Source organism: Carettochelys insculpta, chromosome 21 (assembly GCF_033958435.1).
Source record: "Carettochelys insculpta isolate YL-2023 chromosome 21, ASM3395843v1, whole genome shotgun sequence".
NCBI lineage: Eukaryota > Metazoa > Chordata > Testudines > Carettochelyidae > Carettochelys > Carettochelys insculpta.
Window position 1 is genome coordinate 25543518 of NC_134157.1, and position 27787 is coordinate 25571304.

Sequence of the window (27787 nt, forward strand, 5' to 3'; positions counted from 1 at the left end):
CTGATTGCCATGCTGTTTTCCTTGGAATCCTTATTGTTTGGGTTCTGCAATCAGTACCTCAGGGTCTTCCACAGGAGCCCAGCATGCTCCTAGTAATTCTTCTCTCTGAGTTTCATCAACTATTTTATAATAATTAGGTGATTGTGAGTCAGCTGCTTATGATACAGACAGGGCTGAGATGTTTGTTCTTAAAGAAATCTGCTCAGGGAGTGTAGTCCCTAATTCCCTTTAAAGGGGTCAGCCATTCTGTAACAGACTCCCTTCCTGGAAGAGCTTCCTCATGACAATAGACTTAATTAAGAGGACCAGCTATTTATCAAGACAGGCTTATATTGTCAATAGATGCCTCACACACCACGGCCAGAAGTATATCATGACAATGCAGCAGACATGTCTCCAAACCTTAGGCATCACAAGAGAAGTACCCACCACTAGCAAGTGAGTTACACAGTGCATTTCAATCTGGCATAAACTGGCTGATGAACCTATCCCTTTAAATATCAAGGCTCATTGTTCCAGAGCACAGGCTGAATTTGTTGCCTGCTTTTGAGAGATTCTTGTCTCTAAGATCTGCAAGGTGGCAACTTGGAATAACCCACTGAATTTTGTGAAACATGCCTATGACATGACTTGGCCAAATAAGATGCCAAGTTCAGGTGAGCAGTATTTCAGTCTTTGTGTGACTTATTCACTGATATGCCTCACTCTTATCATCCACCTTAATTATTTGACCCTTCCTAAAGGTCCTTGTAATGATAGGAGACTCCCCTCTCCTCCCCCTTTTTCTTTTCTATCGCTCTCTTCCCCTCATCCTTCTTTCTCTTTCTTCCCCACCGCAGCTTTACATGTCCCTGATTGCTTATTTCTGCTCCAGAATCTGAAAAAGAGGGTCTTACCCATGAAAGCTGATTACCTAATAAATAAAATTGTTAGCCCTTAAGGTGCCAGTCACTTACAGCAGGATCCACATTGACACGTTCTTAAGAACAGATGCTGGTTACTTACCTGACAGAAAATGTGGCTACCATGATCCGTTCACGATCCTTACTTTTTGGAATACTTAGCTAATATGGGCTTGAATTGAGAGAAGTGTAGGAGTGTTGCACCTGCTTCCACCTTCTATGGCCTTGCTAGGGAGCAGGCAAGGGCTATGCATGAGCTTTATGGATACGGCTACTCAGAGGCATTCTGGTCTTGTGCATATGAGGTGCCTGTGCATCTACAGGTGGAACCAAACCATCTACAACATCTTGAACAACCACAGCTATGGTAAAGTAACTGTTCTTTAGAACGCAAACTTCAGGGTGAAAATACTGCGAATTGTTTTCCAGCTGAATAGAAACAAGAGTGTTTGTAGAAACACCATATTTTGGCTTTGTCGTAATCTCAATCCCTTATGGCTAACCAATGTCCAGAAACTAGAGCACATAGAAATAATTAAGAGCCTCTATTTAGGAGTTAAATAATTAGCCAGGTTCCATCGATCCAGTAGCTGAACTAGTTGAGTATACACCTTGGCCGCTACTCCAACTAAGATACGAATCATGACCCTAGTGGCCCATGAGAAGCAGCCCTATAAGATGATCCAAAAGAGATTTTCCTTTTGGCTAAGACAGTAGGAGATGCACAGTACTCAGCAGGACTCTGCTGTTTGTAGATCTTGAAATGTGCAGACAGTTCATTTCATGGACAAAGCAAATCATTAATGGTGTAGAGTTAGAAGTCAGAATTTATTTGAGATGAATTAACAATGGTAATCTTGTGTTGCATTTCCTGCACTTTGAAATTTAGTCTGAACTGAAACACCAGACTGAATCTAAATACATCAAAATATCATGTGTTGCTTTATTGACAATTTGCAATATTACAAGTATAATTTGATAATATATTAAAAACCCTACTTTCATTTATATACAACACATGCTACATCAGGCATCATCAGTGTTTAATGCACATCATATATTTGTAAAGAAACAATGAGGTAATGAGGGAAGAAAGCATATATATATAAAAATATGCACACTGTAAAAAAATCTCACAGGCTTATTGTAAAATATGCTAAATTGCCAAGAACTTTTTTAGTTTTTCTAACACTTTCACTAAATTTTACAGTTTTCACTGTAGTTTCTAGTATGCAAAAATTATCTATTCTATATACCTACCTATTCTAAATTCTCCATTTCCACAATTGATTTTATTTATAAATATAAGTGAGTAATTGTCTTTAATATGTTGTCACACAATATACTCATTACTAATTATGAAATATGGCAAATAAAATTGTTCTTGGTTACAAATATTTTCTCCCAAGACTCTTGGTTTTGTGGCTAAGAACATTAAATATATAGGTATCCATCATTTGCCTGCAAAGTTGGATAGCCCCTTTAATTTGTTGCTATTTTCTGATTACAGTGGCTACACATCAAGTTATGATGTAGCTCACCTATAAAATGTTAATTATTTAGGCTATTGTTTTATATGGCAATTAACATTATTTATGTTGGCTATAAAATGTGCAATAGCCATTATAAATTTGGAGTACTTTATAAATACACATGGGCAGTTCAATTTAAGAACACTCATTTTCCTTCCTTGATCAAAAATATTTGTATTAGAGGTCAGTTTTGAGAGTGATGGCATGTACATCAAGAGATGAGTGAGAGTAACAGACTGAAATAATCATTGTGGTAACAATTTGGGTGTCTGCCCACAAACTGAAATGATTTAGTGATTGCTTTATCTGTGACAATTAATAAAAAGTATATTAGGAATAATTCCACTAATATTCTATATATCAGCTACATAGTTTCAAAGGATGTGATTTCCTGTGTCAAATGATCCTTAATAATAATAATAATAATAACAATAAAAACAATAATTAATAATTATGCTCTCGCTGTACAGATCATACTGTAGTTGAGAATATTTATACATAATGTAACATACAAAAATATTTAGGTGCTGTGGCAGTATTTTTACCATCTAGATGTAATGTACAGGGAATAAAATCCAGAAGTGTTATCTACAGTCCATCTCAACTTCCAGTTGTAAAAACATAACCTTAATTATTTTTGGTACAAAGGAAGATGTTCTGAAAGTTTATTATATCACTTAAATTGCACGTTTTGTTGAATTAATGTTGAAAATACAATATACAAGTCCTCAGATTTTAGCAATAAATGTACAATATCTTACATTCCTTGATGCTATGATGACGTATTCCAGATGACACATGCAGCCTGCCATACTCCTGCCATTTTATTGTTCTGTTTTAAATTGTAAATTAGAAGAGATAAAAATGATTTCAGTGAAATGTGTTAGGGTTAGGTCTGATCATCATAACAACTTTCTTTAGTGAATATGATCCCCCACGGAATTCAGCCCAGTAAACGCCATCCTGGTATCGACTACGATAGTGTCCTCCCCGATACCAGACTCCATTGAGGTTTGAGTGAGCACAGGCATTGTACCACCATCCTCCTTTTTGGTAATGAGCACAGTTACCTATAATGAGAAGAAGCCCATTATTGAGTATACAAACCACAAATCTTGCAGTGAGCAGGCTAGCATAATTTACATATAAAACAATTTTGATCTCTATATTTTTAAAATCTATCAATCTAACTATATATGCAGAAAGGCACATAAAACCTTCCTTTCAGAGGCCTCGATCTTGCAATCAAAACCTTGGAAGTAGACTCTGCAGTGGGGGTTCATTTTAATGCAAGATTCACCTGCAAGGATCCAATTTCAGGACCCAGCCTTTAATTTTTAAAATAAATTCAACTATTTAAACTAAAAAGTCTGTTTTTCCATCTGTCAGTGAAAAACATTAGATTAGATTACTGGATCAATTTGTGCATCATCAGAGGGATTTGATTTTTGCTTTTAAATTCTTAATTATATGCTTAAATGTCATTTTCTATCATGTCATTGTGTGACTTGCTATTCTCCTCAGGTTTTTCTCTCTTTAAACATTTCATACCTGTGTATGCATCATGGTCTCTATCCAGTGTGGTGAACTGCTTCCCATTATGCCAAGTGAAAGAATCCCCGGCATTGCCATTGTAACGACCCAGTCTCAACTTGTAATATTCGTTCTCTGGCTCCAGTCTGAAGCTGGCATATTCAGCAAATACTTTTCGACCTGACCAATCTTCCATTGTTACAAGCAGTTTGTAGTTGCCCTGGTTTGTTAGCCAGTAAATATTTTCTAAACCCAGCCAGTATTCTCCATCTATGTTACCAAATCCTTGCTGTGAAGAAATAGTGACAAATGGATTAGTGTTGCACATGTTTACTTTTAAATCTCAATGCTTCCTTAACCATGGCATCATGATAATGAAAAAGTGGGCATATTTTCCAATTCCAGTGCAACTTCATCTTGGCCCTAAGTATGTTTCAGCACTTGAGACCACTGCAAAATTTTCCAGAGGAAGGTACAAGAGATAACGTAGTAGAGACTTATAGAATAGTCTGACTATGGGAAGTTTCTTGCAAACCCATCAGTTACTGTTGGTTTATAACCTGAAGTATAAATGTATACTACTTCTAAAAGTAGTTGCATCCTAACTACTGTAACTGTGGCAGGTCACAGACCCTTATATTAATTTTTTCCATCATACAGTACTGAAGACCTATGGGAGAGAAAGGAGGAAAAAAAAAGTTTAATTTGTTCTAACCTTGTAAGTATCCCAGTTCCTGAAAAAGTTGACTGATCCATCCAGTCGTCTCTGAATGACTGTCCAACCACCAGGATCATGTCGTTGGTCACACCAGACCTGCATAAGTCGATTTGTATTTTCAGGTTTCACAAGGTAAATAGAACTTGTGTCATGGCCATCTTCTAATGCCTGTAGGCAGTCTCTCCATGGTCCTGTTTTAAAATAGAAACACTGTGCATTCAGAAAATAATTGTGCTTCTCTTTTTTGTTGTCTTCTGGAAATATTTGAGTATGGAACATTTTTCCTCCCTTTGTGTAGTAGATATGGTTCTTCTGCCAAGTATCATGCACAACTAAAAAACAAAACATATATTTTCATCTTTGCATATAGAAGATGTAATGTCCAGTAGTGAGCTTGCTCAGGGTTGGGCTCATTCACTTTCAGAAGGTTCTTGAGCTTTTTACTTCATTTATTCCTTGGCAAACTATATTGTGTGTGCTATTTATACAACACATTAATGTATTGACCTTTGCTGCCTTCATGTTTTCATTATGCAGTATATTAAAAATCATCAAGTGAATAAAAAATGAATGAATGTAACCATAAACATGAATACATGTAACCATGTAAAATGAGCATAGTCAAGTTTATAGATTATGCAATCTATCTTTTAAATCATAGCTATAATTTTTAGTCTTTTTCAGCTTAAAGGGTACTTGGAGTTGCGGCAGACTAAATTGCAGTGAAAGTGCAATTGCAAAGAGAGAAAACACTTCTAGTATGTTCAGGCTTGCATGCATGTTGGTGATTTGGATTTAATAGCGTATAGCTTTAAAATGGGAGCATGGCTTTGTTCCGCCACGTGGGAAGAAGAATCCGTAGTACTAAAATCTGGCAGGAGAAAAGTTTTCACTTAAAATGCATATACAAGATAGTTCAGGGTAGGCAGAGTAGCAGGTAAGATCACTTGAAAACACATGGGAAGGTCCCTTCTTTTTAAGCAAGGGATTGGTGTATTCAGGGAGACTTAGTCCCTTTAAGCGTCTTTATTTGAAGAATCCCTTCTGGAGAAACCAGGAGAACTTTTCACAAAAGGACACATTCTGTCTTGTGATGAAGGGTATCTCTGACTTGTGACACGTTAAAAGTTTTGTAGTTTACTTTAAGGTGTGCAAGCCAGTAGGCAAACTCAGTGGTTGAGTAAGGTAGAATACAATTTCCAACAACCACACTGTCTAAGATCCTTTCTTCAAAGCAGGGTTTATTTTCAAACAAAGGCAGATTAACTCATAACACTGTGTACCATCCAGCCAGCTGGGAGGGGAGCCAACAAACCCCATTCCGTAATTTTTGTTAGGGCTGAACCCCGGTACCTGTAGGCTTGGCAGTTTATAGCCTTGGCTCCTTGGGGCTTGCTGTGTCAGTTGTGAAAGCTAAAAAATTGCTGAGCCCTGGGCAGTGTTCACTCTAGTTTCTTCCATTGAGGAGCAGAAAAAGAAATTATGTGCACTGAGGTATTTGCACATGTGCACCACCACTACAAACACATGCTGCTGCCAATGGGCAGCTGTGTACGCTCTGTTAATCAGCAACGTGGCACCTGCTTCTCTTCTGGGTGCCCAGCACTCAGCTCACAGGCAACTCTGGCCATGACTCCATTTTACTTCAAGTTAAGCACTGGCATGAAAGGATGACTAATGGGGAGATGCACCTCCAGGACTTCACTGACTCAGGGTTCCTCTGGTCTCCTCTGCTAGCCTTAGAGGGAAGAAGCCATAAACCTGGTTTCTTCTATGCTTGCAATAGCCATGTATGTACAACTAAAGTTCCCCGTTTTAAATGGCCAAAGAGTTATAACAAGCGCATTGGGATCTATGCGTACACTCCAAAGCCTGATGCCCTGTATACAGGCTAGGACTTCCAAAATCATCTAAATGACATAAGAACACAACTCCATGTGCTCTGTCACTTAGGCACTTTGGAAAATTGCCACTATAGATTTGTTTAAAAAAACAAAATAAGGGAAAATAGTTGTTAAATACAGGAAAATACAACATCTATATAGTATAAACATTTCAGCAACAGCTCAGGATAATGAATGCCTGGAAATATATAACAGGATATAAAATAAAACAAAAATAGATTTAAAATATCCTGTCATTTCTTTAAAATATCATCAGATTTCCTAGTGGAACATCATCTGAGTGCTCAGGAAGGAAAAGAAGTTTGATTGGTAAAATGTGCCAAGAAGAATTCTGGATTTTATTTTTGATTCTTTTCCAAATAGTCAGTGTTCAATTATTGGTGGTCTTGGGCCTATCTTGAAGTAGCTGATTTCTGGGTGTTCATCTGGCTCTGTCAATCATTTTTTTTACTTCTCCTAGTGGGTAGTTAAGTTTTATGAATGCCTGGTAGAGGTCTTGAAGTTTTCGGTCTCTGTCATTAGGATCAGAGCAGATGCGATTGTTTCTAAGGGCTTGACTATAAATGATGGATCATGTGGTATGTGCTGGATGGAAGCTGGAGGCATGTAGGTAAGTGTATTAGTCAGTGAGTTTCCGGTAGAGAATGATGTGTGTGTGGCCATCAGTGATTTGTACTAGGTGTCCAAATGTTGTGTCCAGGAAGTCTCTCTCTTGTGTGGAATAGTCAAGGCTGAGAGTGGTGGTAGGGTGCAAGTTGTTAAAATCTCTGTGGAATTCTTCTAGTCTCTCTTTATGGTGGGGCCAAATGATAAAGATGTCATCAATGTAGCGTAAGTAAAGGAGGGATAATAGGGGATGACAGCTAAGGAATCATTGTTCTAAGTCAGCCATAAAAGTGTTAATATACTTTGGGGCCAGGTGGGTGCTGATAGCAGTGCTGCTAATCTGGAGGTATAAGTTGTCCCCAAATTGGAAATACTTGTGGGTGAAAACAAAGTTACGTCGGTCAGCCATCAGATTTGCTGTGGTAACATCAGGGATGGTATTCCTGATAGCTTGTGGTCCATCTTCATGTGTAATATTGGTGTAAAGAGCCTCCGTGGGGGCATAGGTAGTAATTTCTGGAAGGTTTCCAGTGTTTTGTAAGTTCCTCAGTAATATCTCAAAGATAGCTATGAGTGCTGGTGCGGTAGAGTTTGAGGAGGGAGTCTACATAGCTGGATAGACCAGTAGTAAGGGTGCCAATACCTGAAATGATGGGGCATCCTGGGTTTCCGGGTGTGTGGATTTTAGGCAGTAAAATTGATTATAATGTCCAAATTGTTTTTGAGACTCTGGACAGCATAGCATTCAGCACAGTTGAGACTGTTTCATTTGATGCTGTTTGGATATAATTTCAGTTTGTGCACAGTTGCAGAAGCATTGTATATAGAAATCTAGACTGTCACTATGACCGTCAGGGGAGTCCACATAGAATTCATCCTCTTTTGGTGTTGGTGGGGGGGATCGAGTGAGTCAGACTGATGTTCATTGGTGTGTTGGAAATACTCCCTTAGATAGAGATGACAAAAGAAGGTCTCGAGGTCACCACAAAATTGTATTAAGTTTGCAGGGGTGGTGGGGCAGAAAGTCAGTCCCCAGGATGAGAGAGACTCTTCAGCCAGATTGAATCTGTAGCTTGAAAGATTAACAATATTATCCAGTGTGTTGTAGTTGTTTTAATGGTAGTATCCTGAGGTATGAAGTAATTTGGATAGTTTATTGTCCTTCCTATTTTGTAGGGAGTCACAGAGTGTATTATAGATTTCTTGTCTAGTCTAGGTAAAGTCCCACTCTGTGGGGGTCTTGTGTGGATGCTTAATTATTGATGAGAGTTTCAAGTTCAGAGAGGTCATTCATGATCCTCTCTTGCTTGCTGTACAGGATCCTGATCAAGTGGGTCCTCAGTTTCTTAGAAAGTGTGTGGCCTAGCTTCTCACTATAATCAGTGTAGTACGTTGGTTGTAATTGGTTTTTCACTGTCAGTCCCTTAGGTACAATGTCCATCTTTTTGCATTTGTAGAGAAAAGATATCATCTGTCTGGATCTGAGCAAGTTTTTTCATATAGTTAATTGATCTCCATTCCAAACCACTAAATATAATACCTTGCATGTTGAATAGTAACAAAGTGATAGATGTGTTAGTCTGTATTCTAACAAAACAACTTAGCAGTAATGTAGCACTTTAAAGACTAACAAAATTATTTATTCAGTGATGAGCTGTCGTGGGACAGACCTATCAGATTGATCTGATGAAGTGGGTCTGTCCCATGAAAACTCATCACCAAATAAATAATTTTGTTAGTCTTTAAAGTGCTACATTACTGGTATTCTGTTTTGTTACAAATAAATACAGTATAAGTTTACAGGGTACAACACTACTGTTGTTGGTAAAGAAAGTATTCTGCATACATTTTTGTTTGTTTCTTAATATCTAGTTTGTTTTTCTTTAGTGTTATGCATTGCTAGGTATACCTCTCTATCATCCAGCATATTTGAATATCCAGCAGCCTCCTAGTCCTGGGCTTGCTGGACATGAAATGGTTTTCTGTAGGTATCTGAATTTTGCACCAAAATCAGTATGTCCTGTGCTAAGGAATTTCAGTGTCGTAATTATTGTAAGTAGTCTATGTCTGAGTGTGTGTGTACATGCGCGTATGTTGACATGCATGTGTGCGTAATTTAGTTTCCATTTTCGCTAAGATTCAATGTGGAATGAATACTTTAAGCATATATTGTCAAAAATTGCTAATAATTCTGGGTATATTTATTTCTGTGCATTGGACTTGAGATATTTTGAAGGCTCTGGTTTTTCAGTAAGCGCTATGGACCTACCTACCCCAAAGTAGGGAGCATACACTATGAACTACAATCATGAAGCATTTCTTGAACAAAACTCGTTAGTGCATATTTGAGTTTGGACAGCAGTTCTAGTTGCCATAGTTTCTGCACACAACTTTGCCAAATCTCTTTTCCGTGCCCCCAAATATGGTAGAATTACTGATTTATACAGAGAGACTTGATGAATAAAAACTGTGGATGAAAGTACTTTGGCAGTTGGAACCCATGCAGAAAATAAATGTTACAGATGATGCTAAAATACCATATATGGTCTGGCAAAGTTTTCATTTGTCATATGTTTAAGATTTGTGTTTCTTGCAAGTGGTGCGTTGCAGAATCAGCGCAAGGCAGAACATTTTGGTAAAGAGTTCCTTTTATGTGTGTCTATTACAGAGAGGGTATATGAGCAGGCAATTTATTTTTCCTTTGTATTATGTAAAATGTAGCACAAATGACTGCCTGGAAGAGCCGTTTTAGATTAAACACACTGGATTTTGGTTGCTGTGTGTTTTATATTGTAGAGTATGTCCCATTCTGTTTGTTATATGATGATTATTTTATAATTCTGGTCTATTTACATAAACATGAATTGCAGCTTACAGCTCATTAAGAAGCCAAGATACTGTTGCTGCCACCATCTGATCTTGGTTTGTATCAGTGAGGCCTCTGCTGCTGTTCATACTTGTAGGTTGAGCTTTTTGCTAATGTTTATTAGTGTTATAAATTAATGATAGATAATTTAGTAGACTTCTTCTCATTTTCTTGTGCAGTTCATTAACATGATTAGTTTTATTTTAATCCATTTTTGTCATGGAGAGATTTCTCTTATTGCTGAAAATGTCTTTTAAACAGTTTTCTTACCAATTATCATTGAAACTAGCAAGCAATATGGCTATATTGATAATTCCTGTTTTTAATAGTGATCTTTATGTGACTCTGGTAGGACTTGAGCCAACAACCTTTGAATTACCCCATCTGTTATTGCTCTATCCATTGTGCCACTGAGCCTGTCAAGGAGTACTGCAGAAAGGGATTTAGGAGTCATAGTGGACCACAAGTGAAGTACAAGTCAACAGTTCAATGCTGTTGCAAAAAAACCCAAACTTGATTCTGGGATGCATTAACAGGAGTGTTGAGAACAAGGCATGAGAAGTCATTCTACCACTCTACTTAAGTTAGGAGTTACAAACCTTTACGGAAGGAGATTCTGTCACATCCCTAGGTAACCCATTCCAGAGCTTCACCACTCTCCCTGTGAAATAGTTTTTCCTAATATCCAACCTAGACCACCCCCATCACAACTTTAGAGCATTGCTCATTGTTCTGTCATCTGTCACCACTGAGAACAGCCTCTCTCCATCCTCTTTATAACCTCCCTTCAGGTAGTTGAAGGCTTGTTTCAAATCCCCTCCTCACTTTTTTTCTCTGTAAGCTAAATAAGCCCAAATCCCTCATCCACTCCTCTTAAGTCATGTGCTCCAGCGCCCTAAGCATTTTTGTCGGCCCCAACTGGACTCTCTCCAGTGCGTTCACATCCTTTCTGTAATGGGGAGCCCAGAACTGAATGCAGTACTCCAGATGCAGCCTCACCAGTGTAGAATAAAGGGGAATAATCACTTCTCTAGATGTGCTGGTAATGCTCCTAATAATGCATCCCAGTATGCCATTACCCTTCTTGGTTACAAGGGCACATTGTTGGCTCATATCCATGTTCTCATCCACTGTAATTCCCAGGTCCTTTTCTGCAGAACTGCTGCTTAGCCAGTTGGTTCCCAACCTGTACCAGTACTTGAGATTTCTCTGTCCTAAGTGCAGGACTCTGCATTTTCCTTGTTGAACCTCATTAGATTTCTTTTGGCCAAATCCTTCAATTTATCTAGGTCATACTGGACCCTATCCCCACCCTCTTGTGTACTAACCTCTCCCCCTAGTTTAGTGTCATCCACAAATTTACTGAGGTTGGACTCCAGCCCCTCATCCAGGTCATTAATAAAGATGTTGAACAAAGCCAACCCCAGAACCAAACCTTGCGGTATTCCTCTTCATACTGGCCGCCAACCAGACATAGAGCCATTGATCACTACCTGTTGAGCCTTACAGTCTGACCATCTTTCTATCCACCATACAGTTAATATATCTAATCCACTGGCAAACTTAACTTGCTGGCAAAAATACTGTGGGATGCCATATCAAAAGTTTTCCTAAAGTCAAGTTATATTACCTTACCCATATCTGCAGAGCCCGTTACCTCATCATAGAAGGCAATCAGGTTGGTCAGGCATGACTTGCCCTTGGTGAGTCCATTTTGGCTACTAATTTTTTCGTGACAAAAATAATGTCTTTTAAATTATTGCGCTCCAGAGATGTTTGTACATTTTTAGACTGGGATTTGTGAGCATTCTTTCTGTTGAAGTGCTTCATTGTATGATAAAGCAATGTCTTCGTATTGTTTTTGTGATGCATTCTAACTGTTCTGTACATTATGCATACATAGCTTCTTATCCTCTCTTGTGATTTAAGTGCTAAGAACAAGTGTAACAGTGTACAAGAGTCCCCAAGCTCTGCACGCCATCCACAGCCAGGAGTGACTCTCACTCAGCAAGTGGAACAGAAGGTTTATTTGGCAACAGAGCCACAGTGTGGTACAGAATCATCAGTAAAGCAACCAGGAGGGGTCAGTCTGACCCATATTGGGGGGAGGAGACCCCTGGGGGGGGACTTCAGACCTGGAGCTTGCTCAAACCCATGCTGCCTGTAGATTAACAAAAGAGCAGCTGTTGCTACCAACCGCCACCTAAACGGCTAAATGGTAAAGCTCTGCATCTCTATTAATGAAGCTGTAGTAAATAGGAGTAATAGAGGTTTTCAGAAGTATCACTGGCATTTGGACCACACATAGAGGTCAAAAGATCAAATTTCAGCACTCCACCTTGGGCAGGTTGCTGACTCCTGCATAAGAGCAACATTACTCACCAAGGAATAAGAAATATAATAATCCAACTCCCCAAATAACTTGTAATCCCTCAGAAAACTCTCCCACCCATTCACCCAACTATTCAGCCTTTCCCTTTTTTCTACTTGAAAGCAAGATGAACACAACATCAACAAATTCAAGCAGTGGCAAGACAAAGCTGGAACCAGATTCCTCAATTTAGGGCTTGTGAATTATAGGTCTTGCCAACAACACCCATGAAATAAACAAGGTGATATCTTGGCCACCTTAGATTATCTCAACTATATTCAGTGCTTTTTTTGTGCTGCTACTCGCCAACATGGAGTACCAGCAGCTTGGCAGCCCAAGCCTTGGGATTCACTGGGAAGGTGGGGCAGGGAGCCAGCTGAGCACTCGCTCCTCCTTTTTTTGTTTTTTTAAAACGAAAAAGCACTGAGTATATTCATATTGCATGTCAGACAGACAGTATGTTAGATACCTTGGATGCAGCCTACTTAAGGTTTTTGACATCATAGCAAGTAAATTCAAACCAACTATGACCCTGTGGAGTTAATGAAATGCAATGTACTTTGCTCTAATAAACACCTTACCTGTTGAAGAAGTTTTTGAATGGTTTTGTGTGGAGAATATTGTAACAATCTAGTCTGAGTGAGGGGACAAGCTGTGGGGCTACTGCAGTAGGATTTCTGCACTTGAAGGAATAGGATAGAACTTCCTGGTCAAACACAAATATTGAATGAAAAAATATTGACACTACCTGAGTACTGCAAAACTACCCCAAATCTAGGCAGGCTCCAAGATTGTGAAGGCAGTTACAAAAGTCAGGGCAAATTCCCTCAGTGTAAGGTCTTACAAATTCCTCTGCCAGTTCCCCCAGCAGGTGCACCCACTCCGCCAGCATAACCTCAATCTCATTATGAGTAAATCTAAATCAGTTCACTATCAGACTTTTGCATTATCATTTGCTAAATATGTTGTATGCTACTTACCTCTATCTGCATCTTTGAGACCCAGGTATGGTATCTCCATCTTAGAAAATGTGCTATTAGTCATTGCATATTAACACAGGTATCATTTAGACATGCCAGTAAAATAACTTACCAGATGGTTTATCAGTTGAAGTTGGAATATTAGTAACTGGTGGCATGGTTGGTAGATTGGGTGGCAGAACCTTTAAATTCTGATCACTCTGAATTTCATTGGTAGCTATTTGGTTAATAATGCGATTGTAAGTAGGCGGTTGATACATTCTGTTTGGTGGTTGGGGAGGTTGGGGTATTGGCTTAATGGATGGCATTCTTTGACAATGTTCTTCTAGCTGTGCAATAATTATTGACTGGTTATTGGCAATTGACACCAAATGTTGATATTTGTACTCTAAGTCCTTGTATTTGTTTGTAAGTTGCAACATATCAGCAGTTTGATTCAATATCTTATTTTCAAGTTGGGAAAGTTCTAATGCATTGTCCCGTTTTCGAATAATTTCATGCAGCAGCTGCATGTAAAGTTGTGTGACACGAGAGTTCATATTCCGACTTTCTTTTCGTAAAAGTTTAACCTCATTAACAATCCCACCATCCACCTCCACCAGTTGCTGAAGAGTTTCTATTTGCCTCTTTTGCTTTAAAAGTTCATTGTTAAGCAGCTCTAATTCTTGCTTATTTACCCGGTTTTCAAGAACCACCTCAGGCTCCTTTGAATTAACACAAATGGCACCTGTCACTTTCTGCTGTGGTACAATAAAGGTATAAGTGCACTTGTCTTGTGAGTCACTGGACCGCTTGTACCTGTTCATATAAATGAATTCTTGCTCTGTGCTCTCATCGCTGCTTTCAAATTCCTCTGTCTTGCTAGCAGTCAGTCCCATGACAGCAAATAGTAATACATAAATTAATCTTGCTGCTTTCATCATTCTTTGTTTTTTGGATATTTTTTCTTCTGCAAGTAAGCTTTTAAAACCTGTTTAAATATAAAAATGGTTATGTAGTAATACATGGAAAATGTGAATAAGATTAACAAATGGTGTAGTCGTTGGGAAGTTTTAAAAAATTTTCTTGAATTGGTAAATGATATTGTGAAAATACACATTTTCATGTCAATGGTAGACTTTTCATGTCAGGTTACAGCTTTTACCAGTTAAGGATGAAAAAAGATAGAGATATGTGAGCTTCATGGGTACAAGTTATACCTTACTCGCATCCTGTTACCAGATTCTTTGTTAATAATTGTGAAGGATAGCTACAGTTTCTTACCATTCACCTTAACAAACTGAATTATTAAAATGTAAGTCCACATTGCCAGGACAATGCCATCAGTTTAAATTTTACAACTCAGAATACAAGGTGTACCCTGGTCACATTATATTATTCTTATTACAAATATTTGCCCTTTTCCAGTTCACCTCATACAGGTACTGTAGTGCAATTTCCTTAATGTAAAAGTACAACTTACAAACGTAGAATTCTACTTTTGTTATGTAACTGTACTCCAAACAAAGCATTTTAAAGCTTTAGATCCCACAAATCCACTCAGTCCTTCCTGTTGTTCAGCCAGTCGCTGAGAAAAACTAGATTGTTTACATTTACAGGAGGTAATGCTGCCTGCTACTTATTTACAGTGTCACTTGAAAACCTTTCTACAAAATTTACATACCCAGCATATTAATAAATCAGGAATTTTGTATACATTGAAATCATGCAAAAAGGGGATTTAGATTTCTCAAAAATGTGATTTTCTTTTGAACTTAAGTTTTTAATGTGACTCTTGCAAGGAAAATTCCATTTCCTTTGTATACCTCCCTACAGTATTCCAAATTACTACCTTGCTGGGCTCTTTCTTCGAGAGTCCTGTAGATTAGCTACTGGTGTTTTTTGATTTTTTGCACCAGTATCGTCATTCTGGCAATATTTAAACTGATTTTAATCCCTCAGAGCATTATGGTGTTCGACACGAATCTTTGTGGCACTTTTCTTATAGAACACAGTGGCTACAATAGCTAAGAGTTTGTAAATGTCACCCTTTTAGGAGTTCAACATTGAGGTCACTAGCATTAATACATCTCTGAGGCTGTTTCATTTTCAGCTACATGACTGACTCCTTGACATTGCATATGCCTAAGGGCTTCCTTTATTGCTTAATACTGTGCTGATGGAACATTTGGCCTGTATTAAATATTCTCAGTTCTCTTCACAATGGATGAAAAAAAGAACTCCATTGTCTATACATTAGATATATCATAACCAAATATATGTTTGGTTGCCATGTTTCCCAGTTCTTTTATGAGCATTGATATTTGGGATCTAATATTTTGAATAACCTAACTTCAGTGTATAAATCTGTCATAATTTCTTAAGAATAAATATTTAGGGTATGCAACTCAAATATTTATAACTACATGTACTTATATGTAACAATTTGGGAGAAAGGGAAGTTTGCAATAGTGCAGATTCTTCGAAGTGCCCACGGCAAGACTGCTTGCCAGCACTTCAAAGTTAGCAACTTCAAAGTTTACGCTGTAAGAATTATGCCAATGAGGTGCTGCATATGCAATATGGCACCTCATTGCTCTTCACTGATTAGGCTCGTTTACATGCCCTCTTCAAAGGAAGCGGCTAGTGTAGATGAGCCCTGAGGGTGTAGCAAAGTGCACCAGAATTCTTGAAAGAATGGCTGTTGTACTTTCCTTTAAAAATTGGTTTACTCCTTTTAATGAATTTCAATTAATCAAAACATGAATTAATACTAGTTCTCTGATTTGTTTTCCTTTCTTTATTCTAAGAAAAATAATACAAGCCTGTTTGGAAGTCTTTGCATATTTGAGCTACAAACATGGCTTCGTTTTGATAAACTTACATTGTTGTTTTGATCACAAAGGGTGGATAGGTAGCTTTTTGATAATCAAATTAAGATTTTTTAAGAATTTATTTTAAATATATTTTTTCCTTTGTGCTAATGGGATTGTGAATGCCCTTTAATATCCATCCATGTTACAGCTTTCCTTTCATTGGATAAATGATGGATTTCTTTCCTTTCAGGTTAACTTGGGTGTTTCAACTAATCTTTGTGTGGGGTAGAGACCAGTGAAAGCACTGAAAAGTTTGTGACAATATGTTATGCTTGAATGTGCATAGTCTAGTTGGCATAAAAACAGACAATGTCAAGCTTCTTCAGCATGTAATGGAGTGAGGGGCAACCTAGGCTAGTGAGTTGGCTGCATGAATGGCCCTCCTTCATTTCACTGGACTGCAAGATTTCTGTAATCAGCACTGTCTCCTCGGATAGGGTAGTTTTACTAACACACTTGCATAACTAAAATTTCTGGCGTATGCTGATTGAACTGTATCATCATTTTGATTGGGTGCAGAGGGAGCACATGACTCTCATAATGTGTGCAGTCAGTGTGCTCTTTACTTCCTCTACTTGTGAGTCACTCTTGCCAATACCCATTGGAAAAGAAACTACATGGATGAAAACCAGCAGAATTTGTCAACCCTGCGTGTGGGCAACAGTAAATAAAATGTCTCATGGGCCCCACATAGAACCCCAATGGGCTGCAAATTGCTCACCACTGATGTAATACCTAGTTTATTTTTTATTGCCCAACACGTCATCATGATTTTGTTTTGATACACATGTAAACATTTTATAAGCCTAATTTTCACTTAAAACACTTGGGCCATGTCTACACTAGCCCAAAACTTAGAAATAGCCATGCAAATGGCCATTTTGAAGTTTACTAATGAAGCACTGAAATACATATTCACCACCTCATTAGAATGCTGGCAGCCGCGGCACTTCGAAATTGACACAGCTCGCCGCTGCGTGGCTTGTCCAGACGGGGCTCCTTTTTGAAAGGACCCCAGCAACTTCGAAATCCCCTTATTCCTAACAGCAGATAGGAGTAAGGGGATTTCGAAGTTGTTGGGTTCCTTTTGTAAAGGAGCCCCTTCTGGATGAGCTGTGTGGCAGCGAGCCGCATCAATTTTGAAGTGCCGCGGGTGCCGGCATTCTAATGAGGTGCTGAATATGTATTTCAGCGCTTCATTAGTAAACTTCAAAATGGCCATTTGCATGGCCATTTTAAAGTTTTGGGCTAGTGTAGACGTAGCCTTAATTTTATTTAGAAAACCTAAAATCAATGTATTTCATACTCCCAGTTTACATTTTTTGTGAGAAATTTAGCACTGCAGTAATTTCAATCCAATGGAAAGGTACAATTATGACTTTCATGTCAGTGGGAAAAAAGTCAGTTTTAAAAATGAAAATGATAGCAGTCCAGACATCTGATAGAATTTCTTCCACTTCCGTACACACTTTTAAACATCAAAGTTTATAATACAAATAATAATTTACATAGTAAAGGCACTAGCTTTAAAATCCCTAATTTTGGATCCATTTCTGGTGTTAGAACTAAAGACAATGATTTCTTTGTACTTTTTATTATTAATTTCTAAAATTCAGTTTGAAATTCAACTTTTCTAAACACATCAAGGCCATCATAGTAATACCCATATCTGCTCTAGGTTGAGGAAAAAAAGATTAGTTTTTGAAGTTTTGTAATGTTAAAATGGAACTATCTTTCTGACTTATCTAGATTACCAAGGCAACCATGTCAAAAATATCAATTTCAGTCAGAAGGTGCTCACGTGAGGTGCATGTTTCCTTTCGGAAATACCATGTGTTGTCATTTCCAACATATTTTTTATTATCTTTTCTATGAGAGAAGATTAGAGGAATTGTGTTTGTTTGGTGTGGAAAAGAGATGGCTGCAAGGGGACATATTAGCTGCTTTTAAGTACCTGAAAGGTTGTTACAAGGAGGACAGAGAAAAATTATTTAGCTTCTGAAGATAGGACAAGAAGCAATGAGCTTAAATTGCAGCAAAGAGGTTTAGGTTGGACATTAGGAAAAATTTCCTATTTGAGTGGTTAAGTACTAGAATAAATTGCCTAGATTGGTTGTAGAATCTTCATCACTGGAAGTAATTAAGAACGGGTTGGATAAATATCTAACAGGAATGATATAGGTGATACTTGGTTCTGGTGTGAAGGCAGGGGACTGGACTTGATGACCTATCAAGGTGCCTTCTAGTTCTAGCATTCTATGATTCTAAAAGTGCAGATCTTTTTACAAGCCTCCCTTAGCCTGCGGCGGAGGGAGGTTGGGTTACAGCCCCTAAAACTCCTTTCTTAATCCAGCACTGCCTGGCAGGAGGGAGGGGTATGCAGTTCTGCACGCTGCTGTCACCCACTCTTCTTTTCTTCACATGGGGCTGGAGCGCCAGGTGCTGGAAAGCTCCATCCACACACTTCCCTTTCTTGCAAACTACTCCCCTATAGCTCCAATTGACCTGGAATTGCAGCCAATGGGAGCCTCTAGGGAAGGGGAGGGGCAGTGTCTGCAGGTGAACACATGGTAATGTAAAGAGCCATCATCCCCCTCCCATCTCTGCGGTCTGTATCGCCAAAGGGTAGCAGAGGTGGGAACGGGATTGCTCCCCTGCCTTGCAGCAGCTTGGGGCCTGAGATAGAGACCCCCACCTGCCCTGCAACATCCAGGGAGGAGCAGGAGTGCCTGCCCCATGGGGCCAGAAGACCATGCCGAAGTCTGGAGGTTAGACTCCATGGTGAACCCATGCTGGGGTTAGAGTGCTGAGGAAGGGAGGCTGGAGACTCAGGCTGCAGCAGCACTGAGAGCACAGGGCAGTCTGAGGGCAGAAGCCCTGGACCTTCCCTGGTCTGGCAAATTCTTTTGTTCGCGACCTGTCAGGTGCAGACAGTGCTGGGTAAAGGAGGTCCAACCTCTAGTATTAATAATCTATTGTTTATTTACTGACTAAAATGAAATTAAGTGGCAACTCTCCTTAACATAAAACTTCTACAGGACAACATGGTAATAACTAATGTGCATATTTAGAACATTTTTACAGTTATTTTACAGTTACAGTTATTTTTCCTGATGTCCTACCTAAACCTCCCTTTTTCCAATTTAAGCCAAATGTTCAAATTAGTAAGTGAATCTCTAGTCTGTGTTTTATTGCACTGTTGTAACCACTTGTTTCCTTCACACTGTCTTGTTTTGAATGGAACTTAAACTTTCATTTACTCTACTGAAAATGCTCCTAAGTGCTTTGAACTTTGCAGGAGCAGCAATTGAAGGTAAAACTGGTAAACTGTCTTTAGAGACAGTAGAAATAACAAGTTGACTCTCAGTCCTGGCTGCTCTGAGAACAGTCACACACATATTTCTGCCTTTTATTTAGTTTAAGAAGTTGCTTCTTTAAGGGAGAATGTGATGCCAAATGTGCATTGTGTGTTGATTGTTCCATTCCATGTATAAAAATTAACAAGAACATGAAGTCCCTGTTCAAGTGCTCTCCTTGTTACAGAGTGCAATGCATGTTCCTGAGACACAGTGGTTATTCAGCGGCATGTTTAACTAAGTTATCACTTTTTTCTTTTTGCAGTCTGCCCTTAAAAAAAAAAGTAACAAACTTTTTTTCTGCATTGGTGTTTGTACTTGTTTGATGAAAAATGTATGTGAATAATTTGTAGAAAATGACTGTGCAGAATGAGCACTGATTATTGGGTGTTTGGATACTTTTGTGTAAGTGGCTGCCTAAGTCAGATGACCTCGTTTCTGTTCTCTGATTGGATTACTTGAATTTTATAAACGATATGTCTTCCTGAGCAATAAACAAGATCATGCCAATAACAAGAAGCAGATCACGTCTGCCTGAGCAGATATACATCATGCCAATAAGCCTAGGGAGATTTAAGCCACATTAGTTTTCTGTTTGCTTCTGTACAAGATATAGTTACATTTGTTTGCCTAAAAGGCTCCCTTTTTCTAAGATCTATATTGCTTTCTCACTGAGGGAGAAAGATAGGTCGCATCTGTTAGGTCTCTAGCAGACTTTGCATTCAGTTCCCTTTTTCCACATTCGTACTTAATAATTCCTGTAGTTGTTGCCCTTCGTTCTCCTTAACAGCCTACTGATCTCTGGTGATCCCTTATTTTTCCCTGTTTTCACCCTCCTGACTATCAGTAGCTGTTCTGTGTCACAGTGGCCAGTACCAACTTCAGCAGAGGGCCAGTGTGTAATCTAGGGACTGTTACAAAAACTATGTCGAAGCTAGGGACTCTCTTGCTTCTTTACCATCTCATCTCCCACATTATCTTTCCTAAGATCCTCAAACTGCAGTGATTTTGCTTGAGAAAGCCAGTGACTATAAAATGTTTTCCTAGTCTTTCCCTGCCTCCTAAACATCTCAAACCCAAGCACACAAGCCAGTTTGCATAGCTGCGGGTGTGCCAGCAGTTTTGCTGTGAATTACAGTCAATGTTCACAAATATTAGGTCATACATAATATCCGCACATACACAAACAAAAGTGGTTCAGCAAACATACGTACTCCTACTAAACAGCTTTCTGAGTGGCCATAAAAAACCACACAAAAAAAATAAATGTAGTTGAATTGAGGTAGGAGTAGATTTAATGAATACATTTGATGAATACATGAAAAACATTTTCCAGTATTCACCCTTCTCTAGTATTCAAACTGCAGTCTGTGTCCTGATGTGTATTTGATCTGATGACATTTTGTGTCCCTCCAGACAAAATTAGGGGACATACCTATATTTAGAGGGCAGGGAAAACAAACATTTGGAAAAAGATATTAGGTATTTTTCCAGTATCTGAACAGGAAAAGCAAATAGTTATTTTCTTTTACTTTGTTAGTCATAAGTTAAGAAAACACAACTTTAGGAATGGCGTTCCATATTGCACTGCCAGACATTTATAAGCTGTAGGAGAGTTCTTAATTAATTATTGTTGGTTAGTATAAACATTTTTAAAACTCTAAAATGAGATTCCTGCAGGAGTATTTTTTAGCATCTGAAACTAAACAGTGAAACCAAATAAGAATAAGAATGAGGGTGAAAAGATTTGCTTTATAAATAAATACCAGTAGCTCTGTATACAAAAGTTCACACTAAATGTGTTGTTGCTCTGTTGACCTTAAAAAGGAGAATTATAAGTGGAATTGTCATTTGTGTTTTTCAAAGCTACTCATGTGGAAGAAATATGCTATTTCAAATAGCTATATTTTCCTATCTTTTGACTGCCATATAGCTTCTCAGAATGAAATTCCTAATTTTTATGGGAAATACATACATATGCTTGTATCATTTGCCTCTTTTAGATTTTCTAACGGTTATTACAGGTTTTTTTTTTGCGGGGGGTATGATTTTTCGGTTTGTTGATGCACAGGAATATGAGAGTTTGATAATTCCATTAACTGAAAAATGCAACTTTAGCAACTCACATTGTGTGGGCTGTTGCATATCATTCAGATTTTACGAAAACTTAATATAAACCCACAATACTGCAAATTGCACGTGTAAATAGAGCCCTTCTTAGCTAGTAGCATTAATTAGTTAATGCTTGCAGTACATTTTGAAAAGAAATATGTTATATAAGGCTTGACATTTATTATTGTTACTGTACGCGTAAGAGCTGTAATCCTAAAGTATTTCTATAACAAAAGGTCTCTAGTAGGCAATGAGAGATTGGTATTTCATAAGATATTTTTGTGGAATCTGTAATCCTGGCTTTCCTATGCCAGTTTAAATGTTGTTATCTTGGAAAACAGCTGGAAAACATTGGAAAGAATTATCATAATTAAACTTTGACTTCCATTATGCTCTTTAAAGGGTAAGAATTGCTAATTATTTTAAGTGCATGGTAGTTGGGAAATATTTATGCTATCCTCTGGAGGAATACAGCAGCAAAATAACATGAATACACATGACCATTGTCTGGAAAACGCTAAGGCAATCCTGCTTGAAATTTATCAACTGCAGATTTCATTTAAAAAAACACAATTCGATACCCTGGCTCCACTTTTATGTGATACTACTTAGAAAGGGCAATTTTTAAGTCTGTGGCCACACTATCCCCTCCTTTTGGAGGGGTTATGGTAAAGTGGCACTTTGGAATATGCTAATGAGTTCATGAATATGTAGCACCTCATTAGCATAATGTCAGCTGCGTGCACTTCGAAACTACCGGTTTCGAAATGCATGCCACCCAGGTAGCCGGGCAGCTTTCAAAATGACCTCCCTGATTTTGAAAGCCCCTTCTTCCCAAAACCAAATTGGGCACCTCATTAGCATAATTCTCACCACGCAAACTTCAAAATTACTAATTTTGAAGTACCCATGCATCTTCGAAGTTCCCTTACTCCCAAAACGTTTTGGGAGTTAGGGGACTTCAGAGTTGCACAGGTACTTTGAAGTGCCCATGGCTAGGCTGCTTGCCGCCACTTGGAAGTTAGTGACGTTGAAGTTTGCACTGCAAGAATTATGCTAATGAGGTGCTGCATATGCAGCACAAGCACTTCATTGGTAGTCACTGATTGGGTTCATTTACATGCCCCTTTGAAGGAGGCATCTAGTGTAGATGAGCCCTAGGAGATTTCTAGTGACTTTTAGTGATGATGTACAGGTCTGCAACTATACACCAGAGAGAACCTAATTTATTGCAGCGTCTCTAACTATTTGATACCAGGATCTGAGAACTGAAATCCTAATTTCAGCAATATGAGATACCAGAAGTTGTTCTCAGCAAAAGGCAGGGTGGTAGAACAGATGGTATAGTGGAGGGTGCAGAGAGCTATTGAACCAACCAGCAAATCCTGTATATGATGGTAACTACTTCAAACGAGAATGTGTACAGCAGCACCCCTAATTCCAGCTCTTATGCAAATTAGATTTATGGAATTGAGGGGGACAGATTTTCAGATGCATGTCAGGCTGAAGTATTGCTAACCCTCAGTAGAAAAGGGAAGTCTTCCCAAAGTGAGGGACATGCTCTTCATATATGAACAAGAGCACTGATCTATCAGATGGAATAAGATAGGATTGGAAATAGTGCTTGGGCCCTTATTTTGTTTTGCTAAATGTAGAACATTATCACATTAACAAGACGGCTGAAAATTTTCATCATTCAGTCACTTCACTTCTATGTATTGTGCTTCATCCTGCATTTATATAATGTTTTACTTAAATAAAGGCCATGTCTTTGTCATAGTAATTTACAAGTTAAATTTAATCAAGAGTCGTAATGGGGGCAGGCCAGAGCTCCCAGTTTATTCTCATCTAAGTTATTTATTCTCCTCTGGTGCAACAGGGCTTGATTCTAATGTCCATCTGTAAATGCATCTGACGAAGTGGGTCTTTGCCCACAAAAGCTTATGCTCATACATTTTTGTTAGTCTATAAGGTACCACAGGACCCCTCATTGCTTTTGCATCCTTAAATGTGGTTCTCTGTCCTGAAATGCAAAGGTTTATTTGCAGCATCTGAGTTAAGTGAGCGTAGTTTGCTAGTCAGAGTAGATTAGCTAGTCTAGATTTCTAGATCCTTTTAGAAATTCTTCAGATAGCTTAATCCAAAGAGAATGTAACTTCATGAGATGTTCTCTTATTGAACACTACCATATTATTCTGGCTTTGTTTTTATATATCTGTTGCTTCAAAAGAAAAATAAATATAACACCAGATAGATTTTAATGGATTTGTTTTTCAGCATATACCAAATAAATCTAGAACTACAGTCCAAACAGCAGAGAACCAAAAATTTTGTGTAGGCTATATTTATTCGAGTTATTAGTAATCACAAAATCAGGGTTGGAAGAGACCTCAGGAAGTCACTGAGTCCAGCCCCCTGCTGAAAACAGGACCAATCCCAACTAAATCATTTTAGCAAGGGCTTTGTTAAACCAGGACTTAAAGATCTCTAAGATGGAGATTCCAACACCTACCTAGGTAACCCATTGCAGTGCTTCACTACCCTCCTAGTGAAATAGTTTTTCCTAATATCCAACCCACAACTCTCCCTCTGTAACTGGAGACCATTGCTCCTTGTTCTGCCATCTGCCACCATTGAGAACAGCCTCTCTCCATCTACCGCCTCACCTGTGCCAAATAAAGGGGAATAATCACTTCCTTAGATCTGCCGGCAATACTGCTCCTAATGCACTCCAGTATGCCATTAGCCTTCTTGGCTACAAGGGCACACTGTTGGACAAGGTTAGCTTTGAGCTCTTTTCTTAACGTGACTGCAGTGTTAAAAACCCTGTATTATGAAGCCCTTTGTGCAACTTCCAGAAGTAGAGCTATATATACAAGTGAAGGCAAATTTATGAACATGCCCTAGTGTTGGATCATGTGGCATTTCTCAGGAAAAAAACTGGTAATTTAAAATAAATATGAATGTGTCCATCAATTCATACACCAGATTTAGATAGATGCCTAATTTTTATATTATCATTTTCTGAATGAGAAAAGATTAATAAAAATAGGGAACAAATCAGCAATGCCTGTTCCACCATACACCAGTGGAATTCTTTTGGATTACAGTAAACACACAGTTCTATGGATTAATTGTGTTAAAAAGGCAAATAGAAATTTAAAACAGTTTCTGAAGCAAATATTTATTTAAAAATTTTGTTTAATTCACAACTGCCTAAAGTAATTTGGTAGTCAATGATTGTAGGAGGCCTTGCAGCTAGCATGCATCTTCAAAACACCAGTCAGGAATGTCATTTGGATTTCACAACACTGATATGATGAGAATCTTCTTAAGCTGTCTTTTTTTTTTCCCTCAGTTCTCCCTCCATCTGTCAAAATCCTTCAAAAAACATACACTTTACATGCCCAATTTTCCAGTCGTTATTTAAGTCTTGTCCTTTAGCTTAGTCATCGCTAGAAAGATTTTTTTGTGGAAAAGAATGGAAAGAGAAAGACATTAATTGATTTGTATTTTATCACCAGTTAAACTCATTTATTTTATTTATTTTTGTGGAGAAAGGGGATTGCTATATGTTAAAAAATTTACTAGATTTTTTTCTGGGTAGCTTTGCTTGTTTTATAACAAGAAATTGAATCTTACAGTACACATACAGTATGTATGTTGGGAAATGCTGGGAATAGCTTTAGATTTTTACTTGAAGTTTAAAGTAAACAAGTTTCCAGGAAAAAAATAGGTACAGAATTTACTTTAAATATAGAGATGATAATTTGCTTACAAGGTGAAAACTTCTGTGACCCTAGTTTTAGAACTCCTAGGTGGTTTAAGGGTATTTTCAATTCTTTCCTGTTAATCACTGGGTTCCCTGATGCAGAACACTAAACTTATGGCTGAAATTCAATGAGCTACTTCAGACATATCAGTTTTTCTGGAGTGGATAGTTAATGAAGTACTGCTGAGTGAGGGAACCTTAATTAGTTCTTGAGACCTTTTGTTTTGAAATGGTACCAGTTGCTGTAAGAAGTGTCAAAGGATTGCGTCTTTTGACATCTTTCTTTTTTTTTCTAGTTTCCTGCAAAAGAAAGTGGCTCCTTTAATTATAGCTTTCTGGATCATCAATAAAGTAGGGAGAATCCATTGTGTGGGTTGTTCTTTGTGCCTCAGAAAGTTAGCTATCATGGATTTGGAATGTAGTTATTGAAAGCAAGCGCTGCATTTTCTGTTACTTCCCTGAACAGTGGCCTCACTTTATTTTCATGTAATTGAATCACTCTTGAAAAGAGTATCAAAAGCTAGCTCTTAATCTTTCAGTGTGGTAAGGTAGCCCTGTAACACATTTTAATAATTTTCACTTTTTATTTTGCTTGTTCATAAGATTTGCATGTAATCAGTAAGATTGGTGAGTGCTGCCTTAAAAAAGATAAATCTAAAGATGCATCCTTTATTTTGTTTTTAAAGTAAAGGGTTCATGTAAACTTCCAAACAGCAGGGTTGTTTATTTTTATAGAACCTATGGGGGTTTACAGGAACTTTCATATCTTGTTAATCTGAGTTAATGCAGAAGAGATTGAAGGCAGGCTTCCTGGTTTTGAATACAATAGTTCTTTGAAAGAGCAGACAGAAAAGAAATGTAGAACTTTTTGTGGCAAAAAGTTTTGCTCAAAAGTATACAATTCTTTCTACACAAGTTCAGGGCACAAAACTTCCAACTATGTACAGCACTAATCATAAATTCTTTAAAAGTTAATTGCTCAGCAAAAAGTCTTTGATTCTCTGGCACTGTAAAATGTCACTAAACCATTTTTGCCAAACATAGTATTTTTTATGTTTCAGAGTAAGAGTTTAGAAAATTCACTTTAGTTACATGTTTTATGGATGCAAGAGTAATTTTGTATCCATTACATTTGTTTGCCTATTTGCTAAGCATTACACAGTTCATAACTAAATTTACAGAGATTGTAATAACTCTCATAACAAAACAAAGCTGCTACCAAAAGAATAACTTTATATCTCAATCAGTCTGTGCACTGGAAATTAGTAAAAACATCTGTATATTTTAAATGTAAACCAGCTCTACTATGATAACATTCTTACCCTTTTTCCTTTGCCTTTGGCTTCTTTCTTCAGTCTTTAATGTGCTTTTTAGAAAAGATTAACTGAATATCTTATCCACAGGAACTGTTACATCTCACTTAACTGACTGTAGCAGAAGTATGCCTGTAGTGAAAGAGTCTGCCGCTGAAAACTTGTATACATTTGATATTATAATTACAAAAGGCAATGTCTTGAGGCTCTGCTAATCTTGTTTTCCTTATGGTTTAAACTTCTTTCCTTGATGGAAAAAAAGACAGCTCAGTTGCTGAATCTAAGATGCACATCCTCGTGCTATACGTACGGAGGGACAATAGGCTGCAGTTGTAACTTTCTTTTGATGAAAGACGAGAACTCAGGCATTTCAGATCCAAAGTTTTGAATCTAAAGCAGCCTTATTTGAACTTCAACTCCTTTGTGGTGGATTTACATGCTGGAGTTTTAAAAAAAGAAAAAAAAACTACTGAGCATGCAGCAAGCAGACAAGTTTTGGTTGGATAAGCTCCCCCGCCCCCACCAAGTACGAGGGATCCACCAGCAATGGACACGTTCGGGTCCTCCTCCTAACCACAAACAGCAGAGGTTTGGCTGAAACCAAACTTTAATACAGTGATGTCATGCTCACAGCCATCCAAAGTAATCTGGCGTGCAGGAGACTGCCTCTCTGGGCTTTGGCAGGGCACTTTAGCAACAGTTTCCTCGGGACAGCTGAGCTGAAAAACTACCAGTTATTTATGAAAACATCAACAGATCGTAAAGGGCTTTGTTTGGGAAAGTCCAGTCTTCAACTCTTGGAATGATGTAATCTGCTTATTTTAGCTACATTTTTCTGTGGCCTTTTTTTTTTTAATTAGTATATGTTAGTAAAAATTGTTTCAATCATTGCGAGCAGTTTGTTTAAAGTACTTAAAAACATGTGGAAACTAGCGCCATTAGATATTTAGCATTACTAATTAACTGC

At 38.0% G+C, this 27787-nt stretch overlaps 2 protein-coding genes across 4 annotated transcripts in view; one reads left to right on the forward strand and one right to left on the reverse strand.

Moving 5' to 3' along the window:
* RALGPS1 (Ral GEF with PH domain and SH3 binding motif 1) overlaps nt 1–27787 on the forward strand; it is a 445865-nt gene that overhangs the window by 242574 nt on the left and 175504 nt on the right. The window lies entirely within an intron of this gene.
* On the reverse strand, nt 1786–27373 carry ANGPTL2 (angiopoietin like 2). The gene is made up of 5 exons (XM_075015565.1): nt 26830–27373; nt 13525–14382; nt 4683–4876; nt 3986–4256; nt 1786–3504 (listed from the first exon to the last, which is right to left on the reverse strand). Exons 2-5 carry the CDS (start codon nt 14333–14335, stop codon nt 3305–3307), a joined length of 1476 nt encoding a protein of 491 aa, XP_074871666.1. The 5' UTR covers nt 14336–14382; nt 26830–27373; the 3' UTR covers nt 1786–3304.